Source organism: Saimiri boliviensis, chromosome 19, assembly GCF_048565385.1.
Source record: "Saimiri boliviensis isolate mSaiBol1 chromosome 19, mSaiBol1.pri, whole genome shotgun sequence".
NCBI lineage: Eukaryota > Metazoa > Chordata > Mammalia > Primates > Cebidae > Saimiri > Saimiri boliviensis.
In genome coordinates this window covers 33577742-33590883 of record NC_133467.1, presented here as the reverse complement: position 1 = coordinate 33590883, position 13142 = coordinate 33577742, and the positions used below count along the sequence as shown (strand labels likewise).

At 48.5% G+C, this 13142-nt stretch overlaps 2 protein-coding genes across 3 annotated transcripts in view; both read left to right on the top strand.

The window, feature by feature from the left end:
• The window catches only part of LOC104652870 (SLAM family member 9-like), a 134866-nt gene extending 129265 nt beyond the window's left edge, over positions 1-5601 (top strand). For both annotated transcript variants that reach the window (XM_074389745.1, XM_010348502.3), the window contains 4 exons: positions 2020-2316; positions 3917-4063; positions 4260-4351; positions 4634-5601. In XM_074389745.1, coding sequence (XP_074245846.1) covers positions 2020-2316; positions 3917-4063; positions 4260-4351; positions 4634-4726 — 629 coding nt within the window. In that variant the 3' untranslated portion in view covers positions 4727-5601. The remainder of the gene's footprint in view (positions 1-2019; positions 2317-3916; positions 4064-4259; positions 4352-4633) is intronic.
• A 228-nt stretch (positions 5602-5829) lies between these two features.
• Positions 5830-12812, top strand: LOC141582173 (uncharacterized). Its single transcript, XM_074389752.1, has 6 exons — positions 5830-5899; positions 6752-6838; positions 9290-9586; positions 11157-11303; positions 11499-11590; positions 11873-12812. The coding sequence occupies exons 1-6, from the start codon at positions 5830-5832 to the stop codon at positions 11963-11965; spliced, it is 786 nt and encodes a 261-aa protein (XP_074245853.1). The 3' UTR covers positions 11966-12812.
• Positions 12813-13142: the final 330 nt, after the last annotated feature.

The following is a 13142-nucleotide window of genomic DNA, read 5'->3' as shown; positions in this document are numbered from 1 at the left end:
GCCCGTTCTTTCGCCTTCTTCACCCGCTAGTGGCTGCCGGCATCCCACGGCTTGTGGCCATCATCCTGTATCATCTAACAGAACACTGATGCTAGTGTTCTACTAGGAGTGTCGGGATAATCTCCCTCTTTTAGGTCAGCTGATTAGCAACCTTAATTCTATCTGTGACCTTAATTCCCCTTGGCTCGCAGCCTCGCCTATTCCCGGGTTCCCAGGACTGGGTCCTAGACATGTTGGAGGCCACTGTTCTGCCTAGCACAGTTGGGAATCCCTGTGAATGGAGTCCTCCCAGTTCGCTCTCCTCTCACTCAGCCCCAGCCTGAGGCCAGCCTGTCACATAGGCCACCACAAATCCACATCTCACAGGCTTTATAGGTGTAGGGGAAAGTTTACACCTTGGCACATCTTAGGAAAGTCATTTACCAGCTCGTTCTTTCCCTAAAGTTCCTCTCTGACAAGGGGCTAATATCCAGAATCTACAAAGAACTAAAATAGATTTACAAGAAAAAAACAGATGAGCCCATTCAAAGTGGGTGAAGGGTATGAACAGACACTTTACAAAAGAAGATATACATGAGGTCAAGAAACATATGAAAAAATACTCATCATCACTCGTCATTAGAGAAATGCAAATCAAAACTACATTGAGATACCATCTCACGCCAGTTAGAATGGTGATCATTAACAAATCTGTAGACAACAGATGTTGGAGAGGATGTGGAGAAATAGGAACACTTTTACACTGTTGGTGCGAGTGTAATTTAGTTCAACCATTGTGGAAGACAGTGTGGCGATTCCTCAAGGATCTAGAAATAGAAATTCCATTTGACCCAGCAATCCCATTACTGGGTATACATCCAAAGAATTATACATCATTCTACTATAAGGACACATGCACACGAATGTTCATTGCAGCACTGTTTACAATAGCAAAGACTTGGAACCAACCCAAATGCCCATCGATGATAGACTGGAGAGGGAAAATGTGGCACATATAAACCACAGAATACTATGCAGCCATAAAAAACGATGAGTTCGTGTCCTTTGTAGGGACATGGATGAACCTGGAAACCATCATTTTCAGCAAACTGACACAAGAACAGAAAACCAAACACTGCATGTTCTCACTCATAGGTGGGTGTTGAACAATGAGAACATGTGGACACAGGGAGGGGAGCATCACACACTGGGGTCTGTCGGGGGGAAATAGGGGAGCAACAGCGGGTGGTGGGGAGTTGGGGAGAGATAGCATGGGGAGAAATGCTGGATATAGGTGACAGGGTGGAAGGCAGCAAATCACACTGCCATGTGTGTACCTATGCGACAATCTTGCATGTTCTTCACATGTACCCCAAAACCTAAAATGCAATTAAAAAAAAGTTCCTCCCTGCACAGGCAAATATCCTGCCATGGAGAGAGTGCCTTTTGCAGCTTTAGGTCCCACGTGATTTCTCAGGCGGCCTATGAGTTCGACTCTTCTGTCTGTAGCACAGGTTCAGTGTACTCTCTAAGCACGTTCAGAGTCGTTGTTCCCAGGCCCTATCACTGCATCTCTCACAGACGTGTCTACTTTTCCGATCAGGGGCCTTTCTCTGTCCTTCCAGAGCTGGCCTAATGTCCTGGCCCATAAAGGCTGTGCAGTCCCAGGCATGGCCTCAGCTGGAGATGTGGGAGAAGAACACTGGGCCGGCACAAGCCCGTCTTCCCGAGACTTCTTCCCCTTCCTGAAAAGACCTCAGTTTTCTGAAAATACTGTGCTTTGGGAAGGGGGACTTTCTTCTTTGTTTTCTTTAGGACAGTTTAAAAACCCGTTGAATCTAGAGACCAACATGGAGCTGAACTTTGTGGTTTCCCTCCTTGTTTCATTTGCTCTGTATTTAGCTTTGGGCAAACAGTGTTTTATCTGTAGAATACACACACTTGCATGCCGTGGCTGCAATGAGAAAATAATGAGGAAGCGAGACGTGCGATGTTCTCCACGCATGTGAGAGTCCCCTCTTTTGTCTCCTTCTGCCACAGATCCTGTGCCTCACCCTGAGATCCTGGCCAAGTCACTGTCTATCATACCAGGCCTGTGTAACATCACTCTGGAATGCAGGGCTCCAGGGGCCACCCAGGACCTGAATGTGACTTGGGAGAGCAAGGGCCTCTTCAGAGAGCTGGAGCAGAGAGACACATCAGGACCAACCGCCAAGCTTTGGACCCTGGCTGTGAGCCTGCCCCTGAACCAGCGGATCGGCAATCTCACCTGTGTGGTCAGCAACCAGGTGGATCAGAAAGCTGCAACCTTAGACCTTGGGAAAGTCTGTGCCCAAGGTGAGTGGTGAGTGTAGCCTGCAAGATAGGAGGGGTTGCCCGAGCTCAGGTGGCACCGGGATCTGACAGTTCTGGGATCCCTTCCCCACCATGAGCATTAGCACCACCTTCTACCTGCTCACCACGGACAGCACTGTGGGAGTCACCTCCACCTTACTTTGCTGGAATCATCTCTTCCATTTATACCCTCCTTGCCACACCCCCACCATGTTCCTGCCGATGCAGACAGCAGCCTTCCAGGAGCTCTCCCACCCCATCCATCCTCCACTGAACATCCAGAGTGGCTTTGGGAAAAGCAGATCGGGTTGGGTGGTTTTGTGTGTCATCTGTGGGATCTGGCCTCCAGTTACTTCCCCATGGAATTCAGAGCTCAGATGCTCCTCTGCCCAGGTGTCTGGCCTCACCTCTGCACTTCACACCAAACTGCTTGCTTATATTTTCCAACATATGTCCCGTTCCTTGCAAGCTTCTCAGCTTCGGAACATGATATTTCTTACTCCATAAGTCCTCCCACTCCTAGTGTCCAGCTCTTCCCTTTTTATTTTTTTTCTAAGCATTCCTTTCGTCCATGGCCATTTCACGGGCACAAGACAGATGCAGCCACACAGGGTCTGTCATGTAGCAGCATTCTACAATTGGTTAAAATACTGCCATTGCTGGCTGGAATTTTTTAGTTTTTAATTGAGGGAATTTAAATTTGCATTACACAGTGCCCTGAAAATGATGTATCTGTTTCTGCAGTCAGGTCCACCTCCTGAGGGAGCTGTCCATGGCCCCCAACACTGAGCAGTAATGATGTGTTTATGTCACTGTCTGCCCTGTAGACTGCAACACCTTGATGTTTTCCTCTGAATCCCTGTGCCAAGCACAGCTCCTGGCAGCATATGCCCACGATCAGTGTCCACTAAATGAATGAATGACCCGATATGCTCTGTGCAGCCTGGTTCTCTCCAAATCTTCCTCCAAGAGCTGCTGGGTGCATCTGATGCGTCAGCATCACTTCAAACCACTCTGACCCCCATCCGAAAGTGTTAAGCATTATCTTGACTACAGGCCCTCTGGGGACAGACTCCTGACTCCCGCTGACTCTCCTTTCCACAGCTCCTTCCTGCACTGTCTATCTCATGCTGCAGTGGGGTGCCGGCAACTCCCAGAGCTGGTGTCTTGACACAGCCATTTCGGGACCTTGGAGCTCTTCCTTCCAGGAATGCCCTACCCTGAATATCTGAGAAATTCCTGCTCTAGCCTCAAGCCTCAGTTTAGCCATCACCTCCTCTGGGAGGCCCTCCCTGAAGACCTTGTACAAGGTGGAAACCTCTGTTGTAGCTCTGATCCCTCTGTCTGGCAGTTGGTATTTTCCATTTTCCCTCCTATGTCCTGGGCTGCTGAGGACATCGTCTTGTGCATCTCAGCATCCCTGGCACCAAGCAGCAGCTCCTAACTGGTTGAATGAATGGACCTGCCATGCTCCTCCCTCTGCAGCTTCAGCACCAGGCCCCTTTCTGCTGCTCCCCCTGCTTTCTCCCGCTGTCTCTCCTTTGGCAATTGGCGTTTCATATTATCTCCTGTCTTAACATTTTCCATTCTCCCCATGTGACAGGAACAGGTACACAGAAACAGTACATGGTTATACTGCTGCCAGGCATCCTAGCAGCTGCTGTGGGTGTCCTGTTGGTCCTGGGAACTGGGTTGTTGCTTTTGAAGACATGTCAGAAGAAGAAGAAGACAACGATGGAAATAAAAAATGGCAAGTTCCTTATCTCCTGATGTGCCCCGACACCTCCCCTCCCTCCCTAGAACCTCAGCTTCCTTTTTCTGAATTTTGCTCCCAGGGAGTGGACTCTGCTGAGGGGTGATGGGCATAGTCTTGGCCTTGGGGTTCATGGCAATGGGGAGGGCTACAGGTTTCTAAGACATAGATTCAAGCTTTGATTTTGTCTCAGGTGGAGGATTGCAGAAGAACCATGGGGTTGATGATGGTGGCATCCCCTTTGAGACGCTCAGCCAGCAAGTGTCTCAGAAGGGCAAGGACAAGGTGAGTGCCGGGGCACTGGCCACCCTGGGAACTCCCAGGTCTCTCTGCCCAGCATTGGGCTTCCAATTCCAGGGCCTGCCATTTCTGGTCCAACTGCCTATTTATCTATATCTGGACAATCAACAGTATTGACTAAGAAAATGCACATCTGGGTGGGATGTAGTGCTGGGCACTTTAGAGGAATTCATAAGCAGTGCATGGCAGTGGGTACTGGCTCTGGGGGTCCCTGCAGATTCATTCTATCCCTCAGCTGATCCAACAACCCTCTGTGTTGTATTTCAGAGCATCGGTGAACAATATCTTGGAAAAAAGGAATCTCTCACTACTATCTACAGTGAGGTCTGTTATCCAGACCAGACCATGGAGATCATTTGATTGGAGGAAGCAGGAGGATCTGGCACTCCCAGGACACCTGCATTCTGAGCCTAAGTCCTGCAGACCCCTGCCTTTCCCAGCTCTGGTTCAGTTCCAGCTTCCCCTTGTGTGTGTTACTCTGACCTCATAGCTACATTTCTAGAGGGTACACATGGCCTGGTTGTACTCTGTGACACTTCCCAAGCTGCCCTTACACTCGGGCAAGGACTATTCTCCATCATTGAGATGGCTCCTGACCCCTGTTCTTCATAAGCCTTCCCAAGAGGAGCCTGTCTGATTGAGCAGGTGTCAAGTCCCCACCACCTCTGCCGTCACTGGTGTGTGTACTTCTGACGACACAAGCCCAGACACAGGGACTGTGCAGAGGTGCTGACTGTGCTGCAGAGGAGGGTGGTGGGACCTGGCTTCTGGATGCTGAGTTGGAGGACAGCGTGGATGGATAGAAACCAATAAAGGAAAAGGCCAAGGCAAATTTGTGTAGGGGTGTCTTGGGGATATCAGGCAGTTTGTGTGTGCATGCATGTTGGGGGGATTGTCTAGTGCACATTATCCAACTGAACCAAAGCCCCCTTTCTTATCACCTGTGCTATTCTGACCCTAATTTTCAGCCTCAGCCTGTGGATTCAAAGTCAACTTTTTGTACAGTGGAAATAGAAATGTGTGTCATCTCAAAACCTCCTCCACCCCGGTGTCTCAAGGAATGACATTAAGGGGCCACAGTTTGGGGATGTCTTAGGCAAACAGCCTCAGCTCTTCTCGTCTTCTAAGTATAACACACTTGGTTTTAAGAATAGATGTGTGGTATTGTTCCACAGCCCCTTGATGAGGGCTATCTGGGCTCTGATGGGTGAAGCTATTGAGAAGATCTGACTCAGCCCTCTGGAGCTGCTTCTGATTCTGACCCTCAGTGCCCCACAGCCATGCTGGCCCCAAACCTTTGGTCAGCCACTGCTTGGCTCACCTGCAGCCCTCTGCCTGAAATGAAAGTTTCCTCTGTGTGTTCCTCGCCCTCACCCCTGCCTGTTGCAACCCTAGTGTGCTGCTCAAAGCTCTTCCAAGATGCTTGTTCTCTGAGCTTTATGAGTCTTAAAAGTTTAAGAATGATGTCTCCCATATCTGACTTTTCTGAATACCTTGGACACGAGGTATGGTCCCTGCTACAGTTTGCCTTGGGTTGGTCATGGGTCCTCCTATGGTACTAACCTGGGCTCTCTCAAGAGGGCGTGGGGCTGAGGGGGGAAAGGATCAAGAAGACAGGCACCTCTTGATGCCAAGGGCCTGGGCCACCTTTCTTCGATCTCCTATCCCTCTGCTGAGCAGACGGAGATGCAGCCCAGGAGCTGCTGACGGACTCTCTGGTGTGGCTCTACCTTGAAACGAACTGCCTCAGGGCCTCGTCTCATCTCTGATCTGCTCCATGGCCACTACCCTAAGCCTCTGATCAGCCCCAGGGAGCTTGGTGATGTCTCCATCCTCATTCTGTTCATCTCTCAGATCAGTGCTGGACCAGGGGAAGGCACCACAGAGGGTACCTCCTCTCTCCATTCAGAGGTGTGAGATTTGCTTGGTTTACCACTGCCTGTTAAAGTAACCCACTTACTGAGTCACGAAGTTCTTTTTTGTACCTGACCTGTCTCCTTCCTGCTTAATTTAAATTGAACAATGCCTTATCCTCACTGGGACAGAGAATAGCATGACTTTAAGGGCAGCACCCTGTCAAATAGGTTCTTCTTATTAATTAATGCACTCAACCAAGACTCTACTGGGAGCAAGGCCCTGGGACATGTCCGGGAGTCAGATGTGATCCATACCATGGGGAATCACATTCACATTGGTCAGGAAAGACTCAATAGGAGCATCCTCCACCACAAGGTTGAATCTCACAAAAGCTATACATAGAATAAATGATGCAAAGCAGTTAAAAGGAGGGAGAGGCTACTTCTCACAGGTGGAATAAGGAAAGGCTTCATGGAGGAGGTGTCATATGGGCTCCTTCTTCATGCTTAAGCATCTTTGTTCCTTCAGCTGTCTTAGAGGTAACTGAAGGAGTCATCTTAAGAACCCACATCACTGTGGTCAGTGCAGTGCCTATTTCTACCTTTGGCCATGCAAGTCAGAGTTCTCTCAAATTCAAATTCCCTCTGAATCCCTTTCTGCCTTTATGCCATTCCTTCTTCTTGTCCAGTCCAGGAGGCAGTTCTTGTTTGGGAACTGTTTGATTAGGAAAACCATGTAAGTAAGAGGTTTTGGGAGGAACGTGGAGAGAGAATAAGCCATGTGACTGGAGGCCAGTGACACTGGGCAGTCAGCCAGTAGACCTTCCGTACTGACGAAATGACAGAAACATTGAAAAAGTCTCACCATGTTCATTTATCCTGTCCTAAGACATATATATATATATATATATACTCACACATCAACTGCCAAGCCTTTTGTTAGAGTTTATTATACTCAGGATCCTGGTCCTAGTAATGTGTTGGGGACATATTGGAAAGCAGATCTTGATCTGATGGGAAGCAGCATAGAATAAGTGTATGTGTTTGCGTGTATGCATGTGTGTATGCGTGTGTGTGTGTGTGTGTGTGTGTGTGTGTGTGTGTGTGTATGTACCAGATAAGAAAGCAGTGTAGAGTTCTGTGTGGTGGAGAGTCGAGAGAGAGCAGAGATCTGAGACGTGATGGTGAGAATGTAAGCTCTTAGGAATTCATGCATTTGTAGGAAAGGCTCCGGACCTCTATAAAACACGGGATGCATCATGACATCTGCCTTATTTGAATCCCAAATTACAGGACACTCAAGGTGCGAGTTGGGTTACAAAAGGAATGTATTTACTGAATATTTACTACCTCATGGGTTTACATGCATTGTTTCAGTGAATCCCCAAAGTATGTTAAATTGAAGCCCCAAAATAACCCTATTGACTAATCATTACATTAACCTTATAGGTAATATACACTATGGTTTGAATGTGTCCCTCAAAGTTCATGTGTTAGAAACTTAATTCCCACTGTAACAGTGGGAGGAGCCTAACGGGAGGTGTCAGGGTGTGAGTGCTGAGTGACACCCTTCTCCCTGTCTTCTGGCTTCCCTGCCTTTTTTGTCTCTAGAGGGTCACTTAGGCCCCATTCAAACACTAGCCTTCAGACTCGATTTTCTCCACCAAAAGTAAGGCACACGAGGTCCCCAGAATAGACAGGAGAGCTGAGATTCACACCAGAGAATGAAGCTCTTTCAGTGTTTTGGGAGAGGAAATGGAAATTCAGCTAAATAGCCATTTTTCCAGTAACATTAATCATATGTAGGATGATTTGTACAGCAGTATTTTATTTCCAATGTAACACATTTCCAAAAACTACTGGCTGAAAGCAAGACAAATTTATTGTCTCACTGTGCTGTAGGCCAGAGGTCTGACACAGTCTCTGTGAACTAAAATGAAGATGGTGGCAGGGCTGTGTTCTTTCCGGGGGCTCCAGGGAAGAGCCTGTTTTTTTGCCTTCTTCACCTGCTAGTGGCTGCCGGCATCCCATGGCTTGTGGCCATCATCCTGTATCATCTAACAGAACACTGATGCTAGCGTTCTACTAGGAGTGTCGGGATAATCTCCCTCTTTTAGGTCAGCTGATTAGCAACCTTAATTCTATCTGTGACCTTAATTCCCCTTGGCTCGCAGCCTCGCCTATTCCCGGGTTCCCAGGACTGGGTCCTAGACATGTTGGAGGCCACTGTTCTGCCTAGCACAGTTGGGAATCCCTGTGAATGGAGTCCTCCCAGTTCGCTCTCCTCTCACTCAGCCCCAGCCTGAGGCCAGCCTGTCACATAAGCCACCACAAATCCACATCTCACAGGCTTTATAGATGTAGGGGAAAGTTTACAGCAGAACACATCTTGGGAAACTCGTTTACCATCTCGTTCTTTCCCTAAAGTTCCTCTCTGTACAGGGAAATGTCCTGCCACGGAGAGAGTGCCTTTTGCAGTTTTAGGTCCCACGTGATTTCTCAGGCTGGCCTATGAGTTCGACTCTTCTGTCTGTAGCACAGGTTCAGTGTACTCTCTAAGCACGCTCAGAATCGTTGTTCCCAGGTCCTATCACTGCATCTCTCACAGACGTGTCTACTTTTCTGATCTGGGGCCTTTCCCTGTCCTTCCAGAGCTGGCCTAATGTCCTGGCCCATAAAGGCTGTGCAGTCCCAGGCATGGCCTCAGCTGGAGATGCGGGAGAAGAACACTGGGCCGGCATAAGCCCGTCTTCCCGAGACTTCTTCCCCTTCCTGAAAAGACCTCAGTTTTCTGAAAATACTGTGCTTTGGGAAGGGGGACTTTCTTCTTTGCTTTCTTTAGGACAGTTTTAAGACCTGTTGAATCTAGAGACCAACATGGAGCTGAACTCTGTGGTTTCCCTCCTTGTTTCATTTGCTCTGTATTTAGCTTTGGGCAAATAGTGTTTTATCTGTAGAATACACACACTTGCATGCCGTGGCTGCAATGAGAAAATAATGAGGAAGCGAGACGTGCGATGTTCTCCACGCATGTGAGAGTCCCCTCTTTTGTCTGCTTCTGCCACAGATCCTGTGCCTCACCCTGAGATCCTGGCCAAGTCACTGTCTATCACACCAGGCCTGTGTAACATCACTCTGGAATGCAGGGCTCCAGGGGCCACCCAGGACCCGAATGTGACTTGGGAGAGCAAGGGCCTCTTCAGAGAGCTGGAGCAGAGAGACACACCAGGACCAGCCCCCAATCCGTGGACCCTGGCTGTCAGCCCGCCGCTGAACCAGCAGATCGGCAATCTCACCTGTGTGGTCAGCAACCAGGTGGATCAGAAAGCTGCAACCTTAGACCTTGGGAAAGTCTGTGCCCAAGGTGAGTGGTGAGTGTAGCCTGCAAGATAGGAGGGGCTGCCCAAGCTCATGTGGCACCGGGGTCTGACAGTTCTGGGATCTCTTCCCCACCATGAGCATTAGCACCACCTTCTACCTGCTCACCACGGACAGCACTGTGGGAGTCACCTCCACCTTACTTTGCCTGTAATCATCCCTCCCATTTATACCCTCCTTGCCACACTCCCATGGCAGCCTTCCAGGAGCTCTCCCACCCCATCCATATTCCACCAAACATCCAGAGTAGGCTTTGAGAAAAGGGAGCCAGGTTAGGTGTTTCTGTGTTATATGTGGGATCTGGCCTCCCGTTACTCCCCCATGTTATTCAGGGCTCAGATGCTCCTCTGCCCACATTTCTGGCCTCACCTCTGCACTTCACATCAAACTGCTTGCTTATATTTCCCAAAATATATCCTGCTTCTTGTAAGCTTCTCAGCTTCTGAAGATGATATTTTACTCCATCAGCCCTCCCACACCTCGTGGCCAAGACTTCCCTTTTTATTTTTTTTTCCAAGCATTCCTTTCGGCCATGGCCATTTTATAGGCATGAGACAGATGCGGCCACACAGGGTCCCTCAACTAGCAGTATTCTATAGTTGGTTAAATTACTGCCATTGCTGCTTGGAAATTTTTAATCAAAGGAATTTAAATTTGCATTACACAGCACCCTGAAAATGATGTATCTGTTTCTGCAGTCAGGCCCACCTCCTGAGGGAGCTGTCCATGGCCCCCAACTCTGAGCAGTAATGATGTGTTTATGTCACTGTCTGCCCTGTAGACTGCAACACCTTGATGTTTCCCTCTGAATCCCTGTGCCAAGCACAGCTCCTGGTAACACTTGCTCACAATCAGTGTTCACTGAATGAATGAATGTCCTGATACCCTGTGTACAGCCTCGTCCTCTCCAATTCTTCTTCCAGGTGCTGCTGTGATACCTGATGTATCAACATGTCTTTAAATCACCGTGACCCCCATCCAGAAATGTTAAGCACTTAGTGTGACCACAGGGCCCTCTGGGCACAGACTCCTTCCTCCCTCTGATTCTCCTTGTCATGGTTCCTCCCTGCCCTGTCCCTCTAATGCCGCAGTGGGGTGCTGGCAACTCCCAGAGCTGGTGTCTTGACACAGCCATTTCCCAACCTGGGTGCTCCTATTTCCTGGAATGCCCCATCCTTAATATCTGAAAATCTCATAGTCCCCCTTCAAGCCTCAGTTTAGCCACCATCGCCTCTGAAGGCCTGCTCTGAAGATCTTGCACAAGGTGGAAACCTCTATTGCAGCTGGAATCCCTCTGTCTGGCAGTTGGTATTTTCTGTCTTCCCTCCTGTGTCCTGGGCTGCTGAGGACATCGTCTTGTGCATCTCAGCATCCCTGGCATGAAGCAGCAGCTCCTAACCGGTTGAATGAATGGACCTGCCATGCTCCTCCCTCTGCAGCTTCTGCACCAGGCTCCTTCCCACTTGTCCACTGCTCTCCCCGCTTGTCTTTCCTTTGGCAATTGGTGTCTCAAATTATCTCCTGTCTTAACATTTTCCACTCTCCCCATGTGACAGGAACAGGTTCACACAAACAGGATGTAACTACACTGCTGCCAGGCATCCTAGGGGCTGTTGTGGGTGTGCTGTTGGTCCTGGGAACTGGGCTGTATGTTTTGAAGACATGTCAGAAGAAGAAGATGATGAAGATGGAAATAAAAAGGGGTAAGTTGCATTTCTCCTGACATGCCCAGACACCTCCCTTCCCTCACTAGAACTTCAGCTTCCTTTTTCTGAATTTTGTTCCCAGGGAGTGGACTTTGCAGAGGGAATGATGGGCATGGTCTTAGCCTTGGGGTCCATGGTAGTGGGAAGGGCTACATGTTTCTAAGACACAGATTCTAGCTTTGATTTTGTCAGGTGGAGGATTGCAGAAGAACCATGGGGTTAATGATGGTGGCATCCCCTTTGAGACGCTCAGCCAGCAAGTGTCTCAGAAGGGCAAGGACAAGGTGAGTGCCGGGGCACTGGCCACCCTGGGAACTCCCAGGTGTCTCTGCCCAGCCTTGGGCTTCCAATTCCAGGACCTGCCATTTCTGGTCCAACTGCCTATTTATCTATATCTGGACAATCAACAGTATTGACTAAGAAAATGTATATCTGGGTGGGATGTAGTGCTGGGCACTTTAGAGGAATTCATAAGCAGTGCATGGCAGTGGGTACTGGCTCTGGGGGTCCCTGCAGATTCATTCTATCCCTCAGCTGATCCAACAACCCTCTGTGTTGTATTTCAGAGCATCGGTGAACAATATCTGGGAAAAAAGGAATCTCTCACTACTACTTACAGTAAGGTCTGTTATCCAGACCAGACCATGGAGATCATTTGATTGGAGGAAGCAGGAGGATCTGGCACTCCCAGAACACCTGCATTCTGAGCCTAAATCCTGCAGACCCCTGCCTTTCCCAGCTCTGGTTCAGTTCCAGCTTCGCCTTGCATGTGTTGAATTGCCAGAGGCTGCAGTAAATGTACTCCCTTGGAGAGGCATCACTGCCAACATTTCTGAAAGGCTATGACACTACCAGTGGGGCCACAACAACAATACTTGCAATCCAGCCTGGACTTCCTTTGACCAAACCAACCAATCTGTCTTTGCCAAAATCAGATGAAATGTCAACTCCAACCTTGCCTTGCATCAAAAGCCTTGGCATCCTGCCCAGTATGCCTGAAACGGCATATACTGGGAGACTACTGTGCTGGTAGCTGGTCTCTATATAGCTCCCATTTGTTTGGAGGCTTTAAATGGCTCCTCTGATGCCACTCTGGGGTTTCTCCCACCAGGCAATTGTCAACATGCACTCCAAATCAGTAACACTACCCCCAATGAAACACAATCTCTTTTCTACTTTAATAACACCGTATACACTATAATTATAGTAAAATAATTGCTGTCCCCTGAGGGCCCTCTGGGTATACAGATCCTATGGGTGGTGATACCTGCCCCCACATTGGAAAGGGACATGTACTTAGGGTGGCCATTAATTTTATTCATGGTCCAGGATAATATTCCCCTCCCCAGTAATCTAGATGCTTGCAAACCTCGCTGGTTATGAATGTGCCAGACTCTCTTGCGGTGGGACCCTATCGCCGTATTCTTTCCCTGCCACTGGTACAATCCTGTTTCAGCAACAAATTAAAATATTAAGCTTATATGTAATAAAGGCTCTTAATGATAGTAGCACTAAACTTGTGTTGTCATTGGATGAATTTGCTTAGCTGCATACTGTTGCACTGCAAAATTGAATGGAATTATATATGCTTACTGCAGCCCAAGGAGGGCTTTGCACCTTACTGTATACTGAATATTGTGTGTATATCCTTGACAATTCTCACAATATTGCTCTCCTTGCCCAAGACATGCAAAAACAAGTAAAACAGTCAGAATCTAACCATCAGCACCTCATCGTGGACTGACTCTCCAACTGGCATTGGCACTGGCCAAGGTAGGTGTGGATTTTATTAATTATGCTTTTAATTTTCCTGTGCTTATCCTGTATGTGTAACTT